Source organism: Mycetomoellerius zeteki, unplaced genomic scaffold, assembly GCF_001594055.1.
Source record: "Mycetomoellerius zeteki isolate Tzet28-1 unplaced genomic scaffold, Tzet1.0 scaffold61, whole genome shotgun sequence".
NCBI lineage: Eukaryota > Metazoa > Arthropoda > Insecta > Hymenoptera > Formicidae > Mycetomoellerius > Mycetomoellerius zeteki.
In genome coordinates this window covers 1146459-1169146 of record NW_017257621.1, presented here as the reverse complement: position 1 = coordinate 1169146, position 22688 = coordinate 1146459, and the positions used below count along the sequence as shown (strand labels likewise).

The 22688-nt window shown below is 33.2% G+C and overlaps 2 protein-coding genes across 3 annotated transcripts in view; one reads left to right on the top strand and one right to left on the bottom strand.

Annotated features, from left to right (window-relative positions):
• Positions 1 to 17928, bottom strand: part of LOC108728353 (ankyrin repeat domain-containing protein 29) — a 29877-nt gene extending 11949 nt beyond the window's left edge. The window contains exons 1-7 of the mRNA XM_018456858.1: positions 17455 to 17928; positions 12449 to 12559; positions 10923 to 11021; positions 2108 to 2206; positions 1920 to 2018; positions 1001 to 1198; positions 804 to 899 (exon numbers count right to left, since the gene is read on the bottom strand). Of these exons, the coding sequence (XP_018312360.1) occupies positions 804 to 899; positions 1001 to 1198; positions 1920 to 2018; positions 2108 to 2206; positions 10923 to 11021; positions 12449 to 12559; positions 17455 to 17466 (714 nt within the window). The 5' untranslated portion in view covers positions 17467 to 17928. The remainder of the gene's footprint in view (positions 1 to 803; positions 900 to 1000; positions 1199 to 1919; positions 2019 to 2107; positions 2207 to 10922; positions 11022 to 12448; positions 12560 to 17454) is intronic.
• Positions 17929 to 18577: 649 nt separating this feature from the next.
• On the top strand, positions 18578 to 19764 carry RpS21 (ribosomal protein S21). 2 transcript variants are annotated; one of them, XM_018456822.1, is made up of 4 exons: positions 18578 to 18673; positions 18762 to 18823; positions 19331 to 19466; positions 19653 to 19764. In XM_018456822.1, exons 2-4 carry the CDS (start codon positions 18774 to 18776, stop codon positions 19716 to 19718), a joined length of 252 nt encoding a protein of 83 aa, XP_018312324.1. In that variant the 5' UTR covers positions 18578 to 18673; positions 18762 to 18773; the 3' UTR covers positions 19719 to 19764. The 2 variants fall into 2 exon arrangements, with proteins under 2 accessions (XP_018312324.1, XP_018312325.1); XM_018456823.1 differs by having other exon boundaries at positions 18580 to 18673; positions 18751 to 18823.
• Positions 19765 to 22688: the final 2924 nt, after the last annotated feature.

Sequence of the window (22688 nt, the reverse complement as noted above, 5' to 3'; positions counted from 1 at the left end):
GGACTTTTTTTCTTAGTTTTTTACTCCTCTACACGCTCCCGAAGTTTTGCCATTTAATTTGGAAACACCCTGTATAGTTATAGATTAAAATTAATTTAAAATTGAAATAAAACTAAATTGAAATAAAATAAAATGGTAATATTTGTTGACTCCAAGAATAAGTCTAAGATAAATAAAATACCTCCGCAGATGTTGGCACGTTTAAATTATATATTCATAATGTGATAAATATAATTCGTAACTAATTAGGATTTACTTACTAAACGAAGTTAAAGTAAACGCAAATTGAAGTTTCTTCAGTGCGAGAGTCAAATACACCGGCTTTATTGTACCAGTAGTTTGTTCCAGACTTCCGTACTGAAGAGGACCAAATCTAGAGTCAAAACGTTTACGTTTGTTTTAACCCTCCGTGAACCAGGTGGAAAATCAACATGGATCAAATGTGGATATATCTCATATCTCATGCTATACTTCTCATTATAAATATACTATAATTTAGTGTGATTGGTAACAACGCACTCTCCAGTTGCACGAAATCGGCAACACATAGGTTCTTGTTAAGAAGTTATAGAAATTCTTGCTGGGGTATGTCACACCCCATCTAGTTCACGGAGAGTTAACTTCGTTTGGTAAGTAAAACCCAATTGATTGCGAATTATATCCATCGCGCGTTATAAATTATAATAATTAATGCACTAAAATCCGCGGAGACTCACGTAGGAATTTTACTTGTACAATTTTTAAAATTATACACGAATGTTTTTGGAGCGTTTAAAACTCATTGATTTTTCTCTGACTCTTACCGGAAGTATGCCGAGTGAAGGACGGTACTTGAGCAACTCGCCGATGACGGCGGTGTGACCCTTGTGGGCGGCTTTGAAAAGTGGAGTTGCGCCGTCCTGCGAAAGGAAATTGTTCGCGATGACAAGCTGTGTGTATGGCACAATAGCGAGAGCTGACTTTCGGCGATTATACGACACGCGATCTACGTGAGACTTACGTGTCTCGTGGCGTCGACCTTCGCGCCGGCTCTCAACAGCCTCCTGACGATGTGATCGTGTCCCATTTGCGATGCGATCCACAGCGGTGTAGCGCCGTCCGTTCTTACCGCGTCCGTCTTCGCCCCGTGCTCCAGGAGGACTTCCAGTATACGAAGGTGGCCGTTCTGGGCAGCGATGAACAACGCCGTGGCACCGTCCTAGAAATCATTTCTTTTTTCAATTTTTTCTCACATATTAATATCGCATTATTACCAAATACATTGAGTAAACGTCTCTTCTGACTGAAGCGTGTTGATTATTTTGGTAATGACTTAATTTTCATAAATTGAAGATTTATGTTTAATGAAGTAATTAAATTAAGAAATCTTGGTATTATTCATAAAGTCGATTTTCCGTAATTTTCCGGACACTTACACAAAATTTATTATTATTAATCTCAAATGCTTTTTTTATTACAATTAATATAATTTAATTATATTTAAAGATTACAATTAAATTAGAATACTATATTTTTGAAAAAACATTTGAGATTAATATAAATAAAGTATTGTGTGAATGTCCGAACATAGAGGTACATGTCTGGTCACTAGGACTTTTACCTTATTATACGTAAAACTTCTTTAGTCAGATACACTGAGACTACACTGAAAAAAAGATTGGCTGCTGCAGCAAATTAGATGGTAAAACATGGCATAGTATTTTTCAGCCAATCTTTTTTTTCAGTGTAGTATTCGTAAATTGTTCTTATTATATTTAACGTCTTAAGTAATGCCTTAAGATATGAAATTAATCACAGAACTATATTAGCTTCTTTAGGCATTACTTAAGACGATTTTGAGATAAGAACAAATGAATACTGGTCTGAAAATTATAATTGGCGAGCTTATTGAAGCCGGCATTTTAAATGCACTTCCTTACCTTCATATGAGCGTTCGGACTGGCGCCTCTCTCTATTAAACCCTCCACAACGTCCAGATGACCGTACTGACATGCGACGAAGAGCGGCGTGCCGCCGTCCTGAAATCCACGTGGGTCACATTAGAGTTAAAGAGCTGCGAGATCGAGTTACGCACACGCGCTAAGATCTTCTCCGCCTCTCTACTTACTATGCTGCACGAATCCACGATCGCGCCGTGCTCCAAAAGCAGACTCGCGATGTCCATGTATCCGCCCTGGGCGGCAAAGAACAAAGCCGTTGTCCCGGTCTGTGAACGCAAGACAAATGCAAACATTATCGCATGTGTACGATCATGTACCACCTTGGACGACTGCAATATATGCAACTGATTCTTATTTCGAACATCTTAAATATTTTTTGGAATAAACTGTTTTTTCAAGAAATACAATTAGATGCGTCTACAATAGTCTACATAAATTTTTATAGAGTTCACGTAATTAATAAAATGGATATTGATAAAATGGATAAAATTCTTTTGATAGCTTTATTCATTTATTATAGTTTTATATTCTCAAAAAAATAAATGTTCTGACCCAAGTAGATTAACGTTATTTTTCATCAAAATGACAATAACATTAGAACTAGAAGCTCGAAATTATATAAATTTACAAAAAATATTATTAGACTGAATAACATTTTTCATTCGTATAAGTGTTAAATAACTAATTTATTGTTTGAGAAATATTCTTTCTCTTTTGAAAATCGAGACGCTCGAGCGGATCTAAGCGGATCATCCCGAACATCCACAAAGTTTAAAGTAAAATATCACGAGGCCGAAAACTCCTCGCGATGTGCAAAATGTAACAGTTTCTATACAGAACGCAGAGATAAGTACTGTGAGACGATGAAAGAAGGCGAGAATAGATACATATTTTATTTCTGAGAAGAGAAAACCCAACTTCTCTCTGCATCTGTCTGCCTAAATAATTTAAACATCAAATGTAAATGTCTGCATTATTTAAAAAACAAATTCTAATGAAATAGAAGATTTATGAAATTAAAAATAGAATTTAAAAAAATGTGTGTGATCAATAGTGTTTCATGGTTTCTAATAAAAAGGACGAAGCGATTTTTTCGGGTTATTTTTTCGCAACATTTCGAATTTGATATTTATCCGCATGTAATAATTTCATCACGCAAGGTACACGGTGTAACAGTACGTTCGTTAGAAATGCACAGAAAATTTGGCGTGACGTCAGTTGCCACTTAACGATATGCAAATGTCACATACGTCCCGCGACCCACCTATAATTTATATCCACGATAAACCGACGTAACATGCGGACGTATATAGTCGGCAATTGCGTCGACTGCGTCATTAATAATAATATCGAATGGCATTTTATTGGCCGATGTGAAAGAGAAACGTCGATTTCCTTCGGAGTGCGACAGGCATTCGAATACAAACTTCTCTGTACGGTTCACTTAGAAATACGCCCAACTTTCTTCCATCGTTTGCACCTGTATACGTATATCTCTTTATATAACACGAGGAGCTACGATATGTCATGCTTAACGGTAAACTTTAGCGGCGAGAACCGGTCGCGCGGAGCGGCCTTGATATTTCGAGCAAATGTCAAATCGAATCTCTTCTGGCGAAAGAGATCGAGAAATGAGAAATTATTATTCTGAAATACACGATTTAAGAATTTTCCTATTTATTTTTCCTATTCAACACAAATGTCGTCACATATCAAAATTATTAAAATATTACAATTAATCTGACGTTAATTAATTCCTTTATTAAAAATTTTTATTAAAAAACATTTATTAAAACATTTATATAAAATCTACTAAAAGTATAATTTTTTTTCATAGTCCCAACCGGCTATTTTCAATCCAGTATCATTGTAAAATATTATCTTATTGATGTTCTTTAGATATTATTAATATATAAAGTCATCGTTAGTACTGAAACTTGGCAGCCGCAAACTATCGATTTCTAGCGACATAACGCCGTATTTTACAATACAACGTACATGTCCTTCACCTGATTAAGATAATATCTCGCATTAAGCCGCGACTATCCACTATCCAGAACACGTGTCGTGCTTGAATCGCGTAAATTTCCGAAACTTTTGTCGATCGTAGTTTCTGGCCATTAGTTACGAGATACGACTCTTTAGGCTACGACGAGATAATTAGAATTCAGCGTTACGCTTTCATGCAGGAATAAATTTTCCTGGACTGTCGGGCGATTTCTATCCTAACGGACGCGGGAAAGTCGTAAAAGGCAAATTAGGAGTGAGAAGACGGTTAGAACGAAACGTTAGTAAATTGCCAAACTCGCATGGTGCTCTTTGAAGTAAATACAGCGACGCTCGACACGCTTCCAGGAAACGCGACTTAAGAAAGAAAATTGAATCATTCTCTTTATGATGCATACAACGCAAATACTTAAGAGATTGCAGAATTTTTTAAAGTACATTTACCATAATATTACAAATTATACTTTCAAATTCCTCGTTGCGTGGAACATAAAAATCTTTCTTCTCTCTCTCTCTCTCAGAGACCTCTTTGCAAGTCTTTTCAAGAATGACACGCCTGAAAAATTATAATGAGATAAAAGGTTCCAATACTATCCAAATCTTTAAAACAAAGAATGGTACAAACTACGCGCAACGGATAGTTCGTTTTCATTCTTGATACTTCATTTTATTTAATTCCCGATTTAATTCCTAATTATAAAAATATTGTTTTATATTTTGTAAAACTTATAATTTTTCAATTGCGTGAATTATTTTAAAACTTTCCTTCCTACACAAAGCCTTACTGCACTGTGTTACATATTAAAAAAGCAATCCCTCGAGTTAAAAATTTTATTATTTTTTACTTCTATGTGTGTCAAAATGTAAATCAATGCATTTCTGTAGTTAATTTCAAAATAAACAACGTCTACATTAAAGCATGTACTTAGTAAAATAATTATTAAATTAAATTTAGTTTAGTTATAATAAATTAAATTCGAATCAAATTTAATAATTTTCTTGAGTTAAATTATTTAACTTCATTATTTTAGTTAAATTAACGGTATATTGAGTAAGAGCAGTGGTGACCTAAAAAAAATGATTAAAAAATAAAATTGAATATAATTTGATATTATTTAATAGTGTAGCATCGCTAACCGAGCAATTCACCCGATACAAGTAAAATGCACTTTCACTGCCATAAAAGCTCCCAGTCAAGGGAGCGGCGAACTCGTAGCTTTATCCGTTATGTATCCCGCCGTTCCACACCTTGACGCGATCATATCTTTGAAAGATATAACGCAAATTAATCCTTCGATATTACTTCCGGGGAAAAGAGACGACGAGAAAGACCGGAAACTTTACGCTTCCGTTTTCGATCGCTCTGCTTCCTCTTTCTTTTTTCTTCTTTTTTTTTTTCTTCCCCATTTGCAACACGTGGCAAACCTTATTCTCTTTTTTGCAACTTGCGGCGTATCTCTCTGCAGTGGAAACGGACCGTCGCCGATGCACACGCCATGGAGTTATGTGTTTCACGATGCGTGGCGAACGAAGCGGGGACATAATACTTAGACGTATCCATTACCGAACCGCAGAAATTCTATAACGTAACGATCAACCTGACAACCTGTCATGTATGGCCCGCACTGCTGCCGATCCTTTCGCTTTGCTCTCGGTGCGATCATGCACATAAGGAAATACGTAGAAATCCGGTCTGTCCAAGATCAAATGCCTGACACGTATTCATAAAAGATTACCAAGGAAGAAATCTGAGCAGATCTCGAAACTAAATCCAAATAGAGGCATTTTTCAGAAAAAATTTGCTTATTTCGCTATAGACGTAAAAAATCTTCGAGTGTTGCGAACGATAAATGAAATACAATTTACAAATATGCATTGAGAGCAAAATTCTTTTATCTTTTTTGTCTTCCTAATCGTAAAATCTACGTTTCCGTGAGTTTCGTACGAATAATGTAAACGTTTGCGAAATATCGGTAAAAATTTAATATCTTAATATCGATCGATGGAGAGATAGGAAGGTTAATTGAATTGAGGATACGAATGGAAGATCTGATCGTAATCCAGAGATGTCTGGATCAGTCACGTGCATAGCGGTACCACACTTACGGATGCAAATCCCGCCGATTGAACATCGGTTCCAAGTAGAACAACAAAAGGTCACTTATTTTAGTTTGACAAGCGCACGCGGAGTCGATTTTAATTAACTAACCGAAAAAATGGTCGAATGATAATTAGCAATGAATAAACGCGCGATACTTTCGCGTATATATTGTATTAAGAGATCGATTCGCGTTGAAACTTAATTGAAGCTGTACGTCACTCCAATTAATGTTCATTCTGTGACGAGAATGTCGCAGACTACCTAAGATCTAATTTATCGGAGGCTGAGTCGGGATGACCCGACAGGTGTCATTCACCCTCGTCGACGTTGTCCATTTTTAGACGATCGATAATCACGGATAGAATTTTTAGACGATACTATCTATTGAGAGAAAAATCTCGTCTTTTAAATTCTTATTCCCGCGTTCAAAATTTATATGTTATATCTCATTCATGAAAATCAAGACTGTAATTAATATCGGAGTTTATGAAAAAATGACAGATCTAGGTTAATGAGTTGTAGTTGAAAAATAATAATACTTGATATTGAATTGATATAACAATGCTTTCTTGATGAATTCTACTATCTATTTATAAATAGATAAAAAAAATTATAAAAGCACATTTCCTTTCAGCACGAACTAAAGAGAAGAAATAAAAAATATTATCTAATATATTATCCTACATTTACTAATGTTTCTATAAATGAACGTCTGGCTGTCATGCCACGTGCGATTTTCCTACGTACCTATATGATGATACTCACGATAGTATGAATAACACGTTTAAATAGATTGTAGACACACAGTGTCAGCGATAATTTCTGAACTTCCACGTTACCATCGTTGCGTGTTTTGCACAGGCACTCCGCTATTAAGAGGCACATTAGAATCACGCGAACTTGCACGCACGAACGTTATGGCACAAGCTCACGGTATGCCCAGGCAACCTTGAAATATTGTACCCATCTTTCTCGTTTTTCTCTCGTGCAATTCGTTTCTCACCTCGTGATATTTATTCAAGTCGTTAAATGTTCCATCAGGTCACCATTTCAAAATCGATGCGGCGCTAAAATGCCATCGGCATGGCTTATCTAATAGATTTGAGGAGAAATATACGAGTTTCCCTCCTTAAAATTATCGCTTTACGCCATAATCACGGTTGCTTGAGGATTTATTAGCCGATTGCTACACGAATCGATAAATTGATATGGAAAGCGAAATGAGATACAATTATCCCCGTAAGTAACGGTCTCGTGATCTTGAGGTATTAATTTAAAGAGGATCGTATTTTCCGGTCCATGAAAATGACCCTGAATCCGCCGATGATTGCGTAAGATGACGAACACGTTTAACGGGTTCTTTATGAAGGTTTGCGTAATTTTGCGCCGAACGTGACGCCATCATCATTTGTGCTCAATCTTGGAGGAAGAGCACTGTATGATCAGCTCGATTGTCGAACGTTACACATTCCTATTTCCGAGCACGTTTACTCATCGTGTAATTCTTTCTCTCCTTTTCTTATACGTTTCTAATAGTTATCATATCCGTCAGAAAATTAGTAATTATTTCAAATATATTTTCCCCCCCCCCCCAATAAAAATTTTTTTTAAATATGTTCAATCTTTTTATTATATAAAAAGTAAGATTGAAAAAATCGAAATTGTGACTTTTAAAATATTCATATTCAAATTCTTACAACACTTTTCAATTTTATAAACTGCGAGCCAATTCGTACTTGAAACGCAAACTGAAGCTCAAACATTAAATCTCAAATTAGATTAATTGTCAATTTAATAATGATGCTAATAAAGCATCTTAAAAAGTATTAATAATTAAAAAAGGTATTAATAGTATTAATATTAAAAGAAATCAATTTTTCATCGTGATTTTTACTTTCTTCAAATTTTATTTTTTCATTTTTCGAGATATATAACAGAACATCAGTTCATCCAACTCTGGCAATCTTGTCATCAATTTGCATACAATGCCGCAACTTTAGATGACACGAGACACCGAGGAAGAAAGAGGGAAGCGTGGGCATGATGATAAATCCTCTTGAGGCACTTAAAAAAGGGATGCCCGACAGCTTCCTGGTGCACCACGTGACATGCCACACGATGGGCTTTTTATGTCTCGCTGAGACGCCACATTTTAAAAGTGATAAACACGTTGCAAGACGATGCTCCAGGAAGTTTCAAAAATTCTATTTCGAGATATCATAATACTTGGAACGAAGCATCTAAAGATAGGATCCTTAATAAGGTCGCCAAGTCGAAATCGTTTTATGGAATCTCCGATAAATGTGAGCTCATTTTTCTTTCAGAAACACACTTTTAAATATAAATGACTGAAAATGGGTTAAAAATGGAGCCTTTTACAAATTAAGATTCTAAAAATATAAGTAAGAATTAGTTGGTTATCAAATTCTACATTAATAAATTATTAATGTCGTAAAACTTGCGGTTAACAGAATATATAAAATATTTAAGAAATATCATGACGAAGATAATGACGTCGTTGCGGGAAAATTATTTCAAGATTGATCGGAGAATTTCCTGAAACTATTATTACGAAGTGACTATTACGATACATTTCGCATACTCTATTACATATCCTTTAATCGAACATAATTAAATAATTGAGATCTGTTTTACGGCGGTGATTAAATTGCAATCGGTAGATGATCTCACGACTGTAATACTCGATGCCGGTTTTACCACAGCTATTAATGTTAATGTGTCTAAAAGAGAATAAATAAAATAACGTACAATTCTGAAGACGTATAATGATACGTACTTCTACCTTCTTTCTGAGAATTAAACGAAAGAAACGTAGTAACGTTATACATATAGAAAAAAAAGATAAAACAACGATTATATGCATATAATCAATGTATTATTCATACTTCATTACAATTGTTTTACGGTCGTGGTTACGATTATAAACGATATTTTGTGACGATTAAAAAGAATTAAGTTACATGCTACATTACTCAATGATATTTTCGCAGATAATGATAAATTCGCGTACACGAAGTAATAGCGAATTCGATTGGACGCACTCAATGCGCACTAATACACATCAACGCCGTCGTAGAAATTGATATAAAAATGTGTTTAATATAAATATAGAAACGAAAAGTTGTATGAAATTAGCCCTCCAACACTCATTTGTTAATAACTTCTTAACTAAAGGTGTGTAAACAAAAAATCGATTTGTTTTGAAATGTGCAAACGAAATCCTATCGATTGATGTCATTTTAAGCTCGTTTGTGTTGAATTCGAACGGAAAACTTACTTTTTGTCGCGTGTGGAACTTTAATTGTTAATAACTTTTTAACTAAAAATGTGCAAACGAAAAATCGACTTGTTTCGGAATGTGCAAACGAAAATATTTCGATTAAAATCTTTTTGATTCAAGTTGCTCGAAGTTGGGAGGCTAGTGTGAAGTTGGCCCCCCAAATTTGTTTTTTGAATAACTTTTAAACTAAAAGTGTGCAAACGAAAATTCGAAATGTGCATACATGTGCAAACGATGACCAATCGAATGAGCTATAGAAACTTTATTCTTTTTTATGTTGGAGAGCTAACTTCACGACCACCTTATCGATGACCACCTTACACGAGCTCGTTATTAGTATAAAGAGATAAACTATATGACACATAGAGATAAAAATCGTCCGATAACTTTCTTATCTATAGTCGCCTTGCGAGCAAGTAAAAATTGAAAAATTAATAAATGTCAAATTGATTTCTTGTACATATATACGTCAGCAGTACTTCTCTCCAATAAATATAAATAAAAGCAAAGGCTGTCTTCTCATTTGGCGTCTTGTAGGGGAAAGTGGGTGAATTATGCGCACCTAAGGGAAATTTATTGTCCTGGAATGTTTTTCCAAGTTTAAAGCGATATAAATATGGAAACAGAAACTATAAATATTCTTCTATCATTATATATCCTTATATTAAACAGATTTTCATTCAATAAGGTTGTATTTAGGAGGTTGTAAAAAGAAAAAACGGTAAAGCGAAAAAATTTCTCGCGCGTCGGGTAATAGTGCGCAAAGCAAAAGTCGTAGGAAATGAATGAATTATGGAATGTTGACAAAGAAATCAGAAAATATATTATATTGCTATATAAATATATATTAAATATGTATTAAATACATTTTAAATTATATATATTAAGCAAAAATACAAAACTAATATAATAATAACGCACATACACTTTGGCAAAATAAAATAGCAAAATATAATAATGATGATGCAAAGAAAAAATGAAAAAATTAGTGCTATGATAAAATTAGTCATATGATATATGAAAGATGGGTAATTGTGCGTATTTTAAAACGCTTGCGCACAATTGCCTGCCGCGATCTGACTCGATATGAAATACGATTACTTCAACATTTCTTAACCAAACTTAATAAATAGCAACTCAAAAGACGTACATAATAACATACTTTAATAACGTATGCAATTTTAAACAAACAAATTAAAAATACGGACTTATCACCTTATTTTCTGAATGCTAAAATAACAAGAAAAGATGTGATTTCACTTTTTTGTATTTCTCTGGGTAGCAACGTATTTACGTCGTATCTTTTGTAGTTACATCTTAAGAGGACGACCTCCTGCGTAAAAATTTCACAGTGATGTCGTCATCCATTGGAAAAGTACCAAATCAGGATGCGCACAGTTCCCCCACTTTCCCCTAATACGCTAATATCGTAGTATACTAAGGATTTTTAGCCATTAATTAACGTGTGCGCGCACGAGTTGTCTCTGTTATTATCATTAGGCTTTCATTCATTCCACGGGGTTATCATTCATTCACAGATACACTCGATCTTTGACACAGGGTCAGGACTTACCAGCCTTTTGGCATTGGGATCCGCCCCTTGATGCAACAGCTCGGTCACGGCGTCGATGTGGCCACCAGCGGCGGCTAATATCAAAGGTGTCGTGCCGTCCTGAAAGAAAATCGACCTCGTTTGCAAAACTTCGCTTCGACGATTTAATTAGACGCGAAACTTTCCCGCCGGTGAACGCTAAACGCCGGCGAATGTATGCCGGTGTATATTTTCTAATCAATCTTCTTGCGAGAGCTATTAGGATTCGCGCTAAATGTCCTAATGATTAAAAGACCACTAGTGCAGTTAGCACACTTGTATTAATTCTAGTTTGCCACATATGGATCACTGTCCCGAGCAAAGAATTTACATGTATGCATTTTTACATGTGAACACTATCTTTTTATAATTTAGAAATCTAATTTACAAACAACGATTAAGGAAAATATAAACTTTAGTTATTTTAAAAAGAAATTTGAAGAAAACAGGGCAATAAGAGTCAGGCGCGGTAGTCGTTGCATAAATAATATATCGATATAATACAAATCTTTTTATTAAAAAACGCGCTTACATGTTATTTTTTATTTTAGTTATTTTGTATATTTAAAACTATACATACACAAATATATACATATAGTCACAGTGTCTCGTCAAAAAGTAATGATTTGCGCATAAAATTATTACCAATAGGTGCTTTCCATTTAGTAATACAAGTCGACACGAACATCGTTCTATTTTTCTTGACATTTAGAGAGTAACAATGGTAGTACGACATTTGTGTCGACTTGTGTGTGTGTGTCACCCAATGTCTAAAAATATCGATGAGTAATACAAAGTTTCGCAAAATGTTGATCGGTATTTCTAATAGAAAAGAATCGCAAATGACAGGAATACTATTAATTAATTTCCTTGTCGACTAAACAAACGTATGGTGATTTGATTCGGCCCTGACACTGACACAATTTCACGTAGATGAGCTTGCAAAAATATAGATGTCGATAAAACGTGTTCAGCTTCCCAAGTCGAAAAGTGGTACGATTAGTGTCCGTGCTGATCTAATAAACCACTTTCGAGACGCGCAAAGAAGAGTAACATTACTCGTGTTGCTCGCTCCTCGTCATTTACATAATGAGTCGACAGCAAGGAGAGAAAATAGCAGGCAAATCGCGCTTTTGCCGCGATATCGCTAATCTATCGCGAGACTATTGTAATCAGGAACGTGAGTTCCTATCTAATCGATTTCCGACAGCAATCTCACGCGATGATCTTATTGTCTTGAGTTGATGAATCGACTGAATAAACCGATTTCAGCTGATAAAACCGATCCAATCAATTATCGTATTTCAGGAAGGAACAGATTAGTATTATCATTTTCGTGTGTAAATCGAAATTTTTTTTTTCCAATTTTCTTTTCATTCCAATTTCTCACGAACAGTTAATGATCAGTTGTCGCGAAGCTCTCCCAATCGTTTGAAAACTCGTGTCTGAGAAATTTCCACGATAATGAGATCTTACTTCGAAAACTGAGGGTATTGCACGGTACTGACCTTGTCCTTGCAATCAACGTGGACGCGTCCGGAATTCAATAAAACACGAAGACGCTTGGCGTCCCCGCGTGCCGCCGCCAGATGCAGCTCCACGTCCCAAGGCGACTCTTTCTGAAAAAGCGAAAACCAAAAGTAACATGTTAATAAAACACTAACTAATTTCTTGATTAACGCAAAGTTACGATCGGAACAACGTAAACATGAGAAAATGTTAAAAACAAAAGTTTTTTACGCCTCGAGAATTTATTGAAATTATTAAAATCGTGACAATATAAAATTGGAGGATTCGATACAGGAAAATAAGGAAATCTACATTTTTCTTCACTTCAAAAATTTTTTCACAGTGGAAATTAATTAAAAAAGTTACATATAGGTATTAATAAATGACAAAAAGATTCTGAAACTAGAAAAATTAAATTTGATAAGTTTTAAATAATCCTAATCTTTTTACAATCTTTTTAGAGAGATATTTCTAGAGAATTTATTTGACTTCTTTTTTAATTTTCATGTTCTTATACATATAAAATCAATCAGTTTCGACATTAATATAATATAATACAATAGAAATATAATATTCAAATTATTATAAAATAACTCGCTGTGTTGGGATTCTTCAATTACTACTTATCGAATATTTTCATACATATCCAAGTTTTTTTATATTTAAATAATGGAAAAACATTTTTATATCGGAGTCCGAATATATGAGCCGTGTATTGAATACCTAATGGAATATGAATGTAACTGTGAATATATGGGTGAGAGCTCGTCAGATTGTTGGGACCGTCTAAAAGCTCGTTAAATATTTTTAGCACTTCCATAATCTCAAAGATATGCTCGAGGTTGTCATTGGGATCGATATTTCTCGGGATCTGGCGGTTTTTATTTCTCTCATTTATGACTTCTAACGGTGAACCCATCGGCGTAAATATTATCCAGCGTGAGTATCGTTGGTCTTTCGCCGCGATGATGGTCGAAATAATACATCGACCTTCGCTTTCGAGTGTTTATAGAGTGCAGATCCGACTTGCGGTGCAAGTTCTTGCATGGAGAGAGAAAACATCCCGATTCTCGGGGAATAAACGCTTGTGTCCTCGGCGCGTCGTTTCTGCGGATTTATGTCTGAACGGAATTCGCACTCCGAAATATTTCGAAAGATTTCACGGACGAGTAAGAAAAATAGGATTGTAGGCCCGATATCTGTAACTTTGTACCCGTTAGCCTGTAGTTTATTGATTCCAGACACTCGTCACGGATCGCAAACGTAAAATTGCAAAACACGTTGGGCTGTATGCTCAATGGCGCGGAAAAATCTTATTACAGGATTTTGCGGCGAGTCTGTAGCACAAAAAGGAATGTCTCTTTCGGATATGTAGAACACGAGAAATAAATCTCACATCAACGAAAGTTTTAGCCTTGTAATTTTTGCGATGTTAAAGGATAATTATTAAATTATAAAAATTATTAGAAAGTTATTGAATATAATTATAAAACTTATTAAAAGATAATTTTTGTTATAAAATTCAAAATTATCAGATTAAATAATGTAATCATGATACTAAAATATTCAGCATCGATCATTACATCTAATTGTAAGAGGTGAAATATTTTCATTATTAGATTGTTCAAATTTTGCACACGTTAAACCGGTTAAACTGCCAGTTGTTTTGCCAGCCAAGCAAATCTTCCTCAGTATTTGATAAAAAGATTTATCCTAATTGTATAATATTCTATAATAAATAATTTATAAATGTGTAATTTGTATATAACATCATAATTGTATTTGGAGCACATCAACTTTGAGAGAAATATGTAACCTGTCAAAAAATTAAAATGAGTTATTAAGTAAATTATTTCACGTTTTATTATTTCATAATCATTAGCTTTAAAATTCAAATTAATACATGTATTTTATTATGTGTCTAAAAATTTCGTATCTGTGCATCGAACAGATATGTTCGGCAACAATAATTTCTAAACGTAGCTTTCGCGGAACGCTGCACTTTTTTCCGCAGTCTCGACCGTAATTAGCGCGCGTAGCCGACGATAAGCTTTAATTAAAATATCAAAATGATGCATCTATCAAGAATAACACTCATATCGTTATTTGCGACTTTTCTTCTAAATGTACTTATATTTGTACTTAACGTTATGATGTTTTAATATTGAAATTTCAAATACTATATTGTCATTATTAGTTATTACTGTCAAAACTGCCTATTTCATAACTGTCTATTAACAAGTATTACAATACCGATTTTCCATACGCAATTATGAAAATCTAAAATTATAAATAGAAGTCTTTCTTGAATATTTATCGTTCAAACGTAACATAAAAATTACACGCGTGTAATTAAATCATTATAATCATTAGAAACGTTCTATATACGTGAAAAAATAAATTACAGCAAAAGGCTGTGGCGCAGGTTTCTCGGTTTATCAATCAGTTGTTAACGAGCCTGATTCGAGCAATCTGGTGTAAATCTTACGTAACGCAGATAGGGAAAATATGATGAACAAGCTATTAAGTGTGCCCCGCCGACGTCGGTAATGCGACCGGCTTTAGAGCCGACTCTACACACTGTTCGATATTATGTAATACGTGTCACGAACAATATCACGCTGATAATGTCTATTTGCAGTGCATAAACCCAAGTACGTTGAAATTGTCATAATTACGCGATTACAATTGTCAGCGGATTATTGCCGCACAGCGCCGCGTATTCTGGCTCGATCTAGGGGGTCAATTTAGTCAATTGTGTATTTTGAAACGAGATGAAAATTACAAAAGTGAACAAATGTTTTTTAAATGTTTCTTCATGCACACATTCTAAACACTGAGGATACCCTAATAATAGAGGTCGAAATGTTTGTATTTAACAGACATTATCAGCGTGATATTGTTCGTGACACGTATTACATATAATATTTTAATACTTATGTAATAGAATAATTTTTCGCAAAAAGAATCAGCGTTGGATTTTATGTTCCTTTTATCTAATAATTCGATTTATTCACAAAGACTTTTATAATTTGAACAAATTTACTAGATGTAAAAACCAAGCGTTCAGTAGCTTTGCAATTATTGTAAGATTCTTTCTGAACATGACTGTGGTTTATACATTTAGATCCAGTGAAGAACTAAGAGCCAACATCAATCATGTTAAGAATTTTACAACAATTGCAAAGTTGCTTTTTCTGCTAAATGCAGTTCATGAAATCATGATAAAATCAAGTGAACCAATTTCTAAGATGCGCAGTCGTTTAAAGTAATGACGGCATTTGTAACCAATCATAAATTGGTCCTAAATTTTAAAAACTAATATAAAGCCAATATACTAGAAATTTGTCATTAATCAGAAATTTGCTCCAAATTAAATTCAGCTGTTATTATGTGCAATGTTACAGCTGATCTTCTTACATCATGAATGAAATCATAAATATTTTAGTGAATTTGCTCACTTTTGTAATTTTTACCTTCTTTCAAAATTCACAATCGACCCCCAAATAAAAAACTGCCAAACAATCGACCGTCATATCTTCGCGGTCAGTTTTCTACGGAAATGTCCGGGTCAGCAGGCACGACAAAGCTCTTCGCCTTTCAGTTTTTAATCGTGTTCGCGCAGGTGCACCCATTTATCGTCGCGAACCAGAAATAACGCGCGCTATAACTATATAGAGATAAGACGTATGTGTATTTCTTGTCGCGCTTTTAATACGCGACCTTCGAGTTTTTCGTTTGTTAAGATACGCAAATCATGCTCGACGTCGCGACTGCCAACGGTTGAAAGGAAAAAATAGTATATAAAGGACCGATCGAGATAAGAGCGGTGTTTTTTCGATCTCCCGGAAGAGAAGACAATCGACTCGTCGGAGATAAAAGCACAGGAACCGGGAATAAATGAATTGTATAGGAAGCTTCATGTAAACGATGTTCCAAAATTCACTGTCAGTGCTGAAAATATTTATAGTTTACTTATAGTTTAACAATATACTTCACGGAGAATCGGTGCTAGACAGTTGGGTGATGTCCCTTGTAAGTAAACTTTTCTTATTACAAATAAATATTTACTAAACATGAACATATATTATTTGATTCATTTATTTTATTACTCTTCTTCTTTTTTAATAAATATTTATTTGCAGTAAAGAAATGTTTACTTAATACTATTCAAGAAAATATTACGTGCAAGATTAAGAAAACTATAAGTTACTTGTCAATAAGTACCTTTTGTAAAATAACTTTCCCAATCCTAAATTTTTTAGATACTGGAAGTGAATTTTAGGACACAGCTATAATATAAACATTATTAAGGCTTTGCGATCTATACAATTATTTCTCATAAATAAGTGAAGATCAAATACTTGTGTGTATTTCTTCAATTTCATCTAATCGGTCTAACATGAATCAAAGAAAATACACTTGAAGAAGTTTATGGATAAAAATATAGCTTATCGATTATTGCGTACAAATTCGTACACTCGATGAATTATATATAAGCTATCGCAACGCATTATATCGAATATAATTTATCATCGAGTTAAATTTAATAATAATAATAATAATAATTTGATACAGGCCGCAAAGATCCTGTCCACCAAATGTTCGAAAAATTTTATTGCGTCTACGAATCCGAGAAAATTAATAAGTATTAATTAATAATTAATAAACTAAAGACAATATATTAATTAATGACAAGTGGTATTTTCCTCGGCGATTCACATGGAACAAACAAATTACACGTTACTTCCTAAAAAGAAGTTGATCTTAATTTCGAACGATACGAGAGGATGGCGAAGCGTGTTATTCAATATGTCCTCTAACAACTATTCTATAGTTATAAAATTATCACATTACAATAATGTGGAAGGACATTCGTGTCCTTCCAAAGTTTTTCACATCCAGAGGAACAAAAGACAACGTCCAGGGAGGCTGGGGAAGGAACGTTTCTCGCGGGGGAGGATACATCCATACATTGAATCTCGGCGCTTCTCCGCGCACTCACCTTCATGGACATGTTGAACCTCTGCCGTGCGTATCCCGATCAATTATTCGTTCAGTCCTGCCGAAGCGCATCGCACGTCCCGTCGCTGTCGAGCGTTCGCGCAACACACAATTACCGTTGATCCGTCCAGCGCGAAGCGCGCTTCGCTACTGAACGCGAGTCACTAAACGCGGCTCGTTTTGAAGCACCGCTCTCGCCAGGGTGTTCCGCCCGTACGTACGCGCGCGACGGCCAGTGAGCGTCGTCATCGTCGAGTCGTCGCGTCGTCGGTCGACGAATCGCGCACGAACATATAGCACGTAGTCGCGAACAATTGCGAATAGACGGGGCGCGCGGTGTGACGGCGTCGACGGATCGCCGCGAGAGCATCGGATGAAGAAAGGGGAGGGGGGTGAAGGTGGGGGACTGCGACAGAACGGGAAGTGCATGGACACAATCTCCAAGATTTCGTCCGTCGTCTCACCTCGCGCATGCGCGGTATCGAAATGTTTTAGGCGAAATCGGCAAAATAGCGAATAACAGATTTGTTTGCTTTGGAAATTCTCAAAAAGTTTTCTACTTGAAACGAGATTAAATAGATATTTGAGCATTGAAAAAAGAAAGGAGATTTTGAGTGCAAAAAGTGCCAGCAACATGATAGATCTATAATATACATATATTACATATAAGTATCAACTTGAATTTCAAATTTGATTACAGATTCAAATAACAGAACGCGAGATAATTGATTTAATAATTTTAGAAATATTGTAAGATGGGTAATATATTTAATATTAAAGTCAATCCATTCTTTCTTCTCCCCGAATGTAATTACGATATATATAAATTAATTTCACAGTGAAATAAAAATTTTATATCATAAAATTAATAAAACTGTATAGTAATAAATATTTATTCGAAAAATGTGTTATCATTGCGCGTCTGTGCATTGATAATATATTTTTCAAATAAATATTTATTACTAGTCTTTTTCAAATACAGAAAGTGCAACTAGTACAGTTAGTTATGTATCACCTTATCTTTATTTAACATTGGGTAAACAACAAGGATAAAACAACACACGGGGGCACTCGGGTGATGTTTCCGAACGCAGTCCTAACAAGGAACACACAGCCGCAGAGTTCCATGTTCCATCGTTCCATATCCAATAATTTCAATCCAGGCCTCCATCTTTCATTCTTTCATTTCGCAGCCTTTTCGAGCGATCGACGTATAGATTGTATGACAAGTATTTACTATAGAATTAACGCTACCGCATTCTGCTTGTCCAAATAGCGCTAATCTCCCGTTTTACGTTGTTGTTGCAGCGGTAAAGAAAAATGGAGAACGATTTGGGCAACCTGGTCGACTTGTACATCCCTCGAAAATGGTAAGACGCAAACACACGTGGGTTACAGATAATTCTCGTAAACTTTACACCGAATGCGAGCGAAAATCTTGTGTCTAGATGCTCAATCAAATTCGCTACGCAGATTTTTTTTATTCGGTAAGATTGACCGTAGCGCGGGCGATAAATAAGCAGCGATTTGCAAGTGAGGTTAGGTGACTCCATACAAATCTATGGGTCTATTCTTTGTGGCTGAACTGTGTACACTTGTTATATTTAAAGACCCAATTTTTTAATTTTTTATTTTCTGATTAACTTGTGGATAGATATGTTAAATTCCTTAGTTTTTCATACATGTTTCTTTTCAAGAGGTCCAGGTCTTATAAATCTATTTCAGTCATGGATCAACTTCTTTCAGCTGTCTGATTCTTGTAATCTCACATTTGAAGCAAAATATATGTATTTATAGACAGAAGAATTGTAGAAAGATTTACAAGATGTACCTATTTTTCTGGAAAGAATAGATTTAAATTTTTTTTTCTGTTGTAGTTCGGCGAGTAATCGCATCATCCACGCCAAAGATCATGCATCTATACAGCTGACTCTGGCCGATGTTGATCCAGAAACAGGTCGCATGACCGATACTCACAAGATGTATGCAATCTGTGGAGCAATTCGTCGAATGGTAGGTTTAATTAAATTACTCATATGTGTATATACCGATTTATATAATTAATTTCTTAAAACATTTCAAATATAAAATTATACTATTTAATTGACATAATATTTCTACAATAAATTTTAATTGTCAATATTGTGATATAAATTTGTATTAGCCTCATGAAGTCTTGTCCTAATTTTGTGTTTATAGGGAGAATCCGATGATTGCATCGTAAGATTGACGAAGAACGATGGATTATTATCTAAAAACTTTTAATCTAAGTTATATGACAAATTTATTTTCAATAAATTAAAAAACATAAAACAGATTTATTTTTTTAACTTGCCATAATTCCATTTATACATATAGTATTACATTAATTTACTTATATAGACAATAATTTGGAAGATATATTCCTGTCAGCATAATTATACATCAAAAATAGAAAAATTTAATTAAAGGGATAAAATTAATATGAATTTTCTTTCGATTGGGTATAATTATTGTTTAACAAATGTTTAAGTTAGTTATTTTAATTTATTTTTATCTTTTTAAAGATAAATATGTTACTGAAATTATATAGGTATATATACATATATCCTTATAATAGAAAAAAACTTCACTACATATGTATTAATAGACATGAATTAATTAAAAACTGCTTTCTTCACCTTTAAATTCGAGAAGATTGATTCTCCATTGTTAATTTGCGTAATTTTAATGTTAATCATCTTGTCGCGCGACAGAGGAAAAAATAAATAAACCATTTATCACAGAAAATATCTTATTTTGATTATATAAATTGAATTAATAAGTTAAAATTAAATAAATTGATTAATAAATAACGATATTTTAAAAATGTGTTGCCTTTATTAATAAATATATGTAGCGCACGTGGATTTGCGTTATACAATAGTACACAACTTATACTATAGATTTATTACATGTCCTAATATCGAAAATGTTAAATGTTATAAGGTATTATATTATATATATTTAATATCCTAATACTAGTGATCAGAGAGAAATAAAAAATATTTAATCAATATTAGTCTAAAAATCTTTGGTAATTATTAATCCGAATGCATTTTTATTCGTTCATAGGGATTGCATGAAGCACATTTCTATACCATTCAATTTAAAAATAATATCTTTTTCTTGCATTGTGAATACTGCTAAATTTAAAATTCTGAATAAGAAATGCAGTTTTTCAATCCAACTAAATATAGTTGAATCCAATGTAAACTTCGTTCAAATTGGTTTTAACAATTTTTGGGGTAGCATGAAGAATGGGTAATTAAATATTAATTAAATATTAATTATATATTAATAATTTAATTTTCTGAAAAAATTTGTTGCATCATTATTAAAATGAATATAAGAAATATGCATAAGATTGTCTTATAAAAAATAGATAGGCTAGTAAGAAAATGTATAATAATCAATATAAATTTTATACAATTAATCATGTAATCATTACTTAATAATGTATGTAAGTTTTTGAAACACTAATTGCATATTTATCCCATTCTTTAAAGTAATAGATATTTCTTATGAATAATTATTCAAGTAAAATTTTTATTAAACTCTTTAAAAACCAGAATGTTAATTAAAAAATATATAAATAACTTTAATCATCATTTATAGCATTTAAAAAGAAATAAATTATTGCTTGTGAGTATAATATTATATATGACATTTATTATGTATTTTATACATACAATTACAGGTATGAAATATCTTTATATACACGTATAATACATTGATACAATTAAGAGTCTCTCCATATATAGATGCCATAGTACCACTCTGCGAATTGCGCTCGTAAAATTATGTTCGTGTGAATACTCTTCAATTATATAAAAATAAAAACTATCATTAAAGTGTGTATATAATCATTTTGTGCCATGTACAATTGGGCTATTCTAAATAAATTTTTTGTCAAAAAGAAAAAAAACTCTATATCTCTTACATTAAAAACCATCCTTATCTAGACTAGGAAAAAGTTATCTAGCGTTTTACTGTCGGTTACGAATAGTAGATTTTTTCAAGAAAACAAATGAATTGGTACTTTTAGGCAATGTCGTGTACTATGCTGTTATTGTTATCGTCTAAAGCTTTTTACATTAACTTATTTCGTATCATGATTGTGGGACTTTGAAACTGTGAATATATATATATATATATTCTTAAAAAAACTATTTTTTTTTAAATTAATCTGTTTCTCTTTCTTTTTCTCACAATGAGTTATCCCTATAACTTATATATATATATATATATATATACTGGAAAATCAAATTCTTTAATACTCTGAAACTTTTTATGAATGAACCAGCTAATAAAAAATTTGTATTATTGGAAAGTAATGATCAAAGTTATCAAATAATACTGCATATCAAAATTGCATCATCTCGTTTGAATATACAGATTAGCTTTCGCATCATTTACGTATATCATTTATAAATATTTTTTTATGTGTAATTCGATATATTTTTTGTATGTATACTTCTATATATTTGCTTTAAAAAATTGCACATTCTGAATTGGTATTACGGTCAAATAAATTACAAAAAAATATTTTGTCAATTATTACTTCTGTTTGTTTAAGATAATATGGCATATTTGGTTAGAATATTTCATATATAGTTACAAATTAAATTTTACTAGAAAATGCCATCGATATGAATATAAAGATACTATAATATAACATCAACTAAAAATTAATTTTGACTTTAGAGATTTCACTTCTGTTTATGAATTTCTGAAGGTATAAGATTTTCAATTCCCCCCATATTCAATATTTTGATTTCCCTTTTATAATATTTCAGAAAATAATACTCAAGGAATATGTAACATTTGTATATACAATAATAATGCTTAATATAAAGTAAAAGTGAAAAATAACGAGTCTATACGTAAATAACTTTCGACATGTAGCCGAGATTTGTTACTATATATATATTGCATTTCTTGCAACTGTTTGATATATCTGCATGGTGGGTGTCATGTATATCTGCAAGAAACAATTGAGATTTCCAACCGAATCTGGATAGGATCATTTTATTAGTTGCTCTTCTTTAGAAATACTCCTGCGTTGTGTCAATTAAATATTAAATATTTGAAAATTCATTATTTATACATGAATAATTTTAAAGCAATGGAATCGGTTTCAGATTTTTATCTTGAGTATTTACTATTGGCACACTATTATACATTTGCAACAATTGATAAGGTAGGCCAACATAT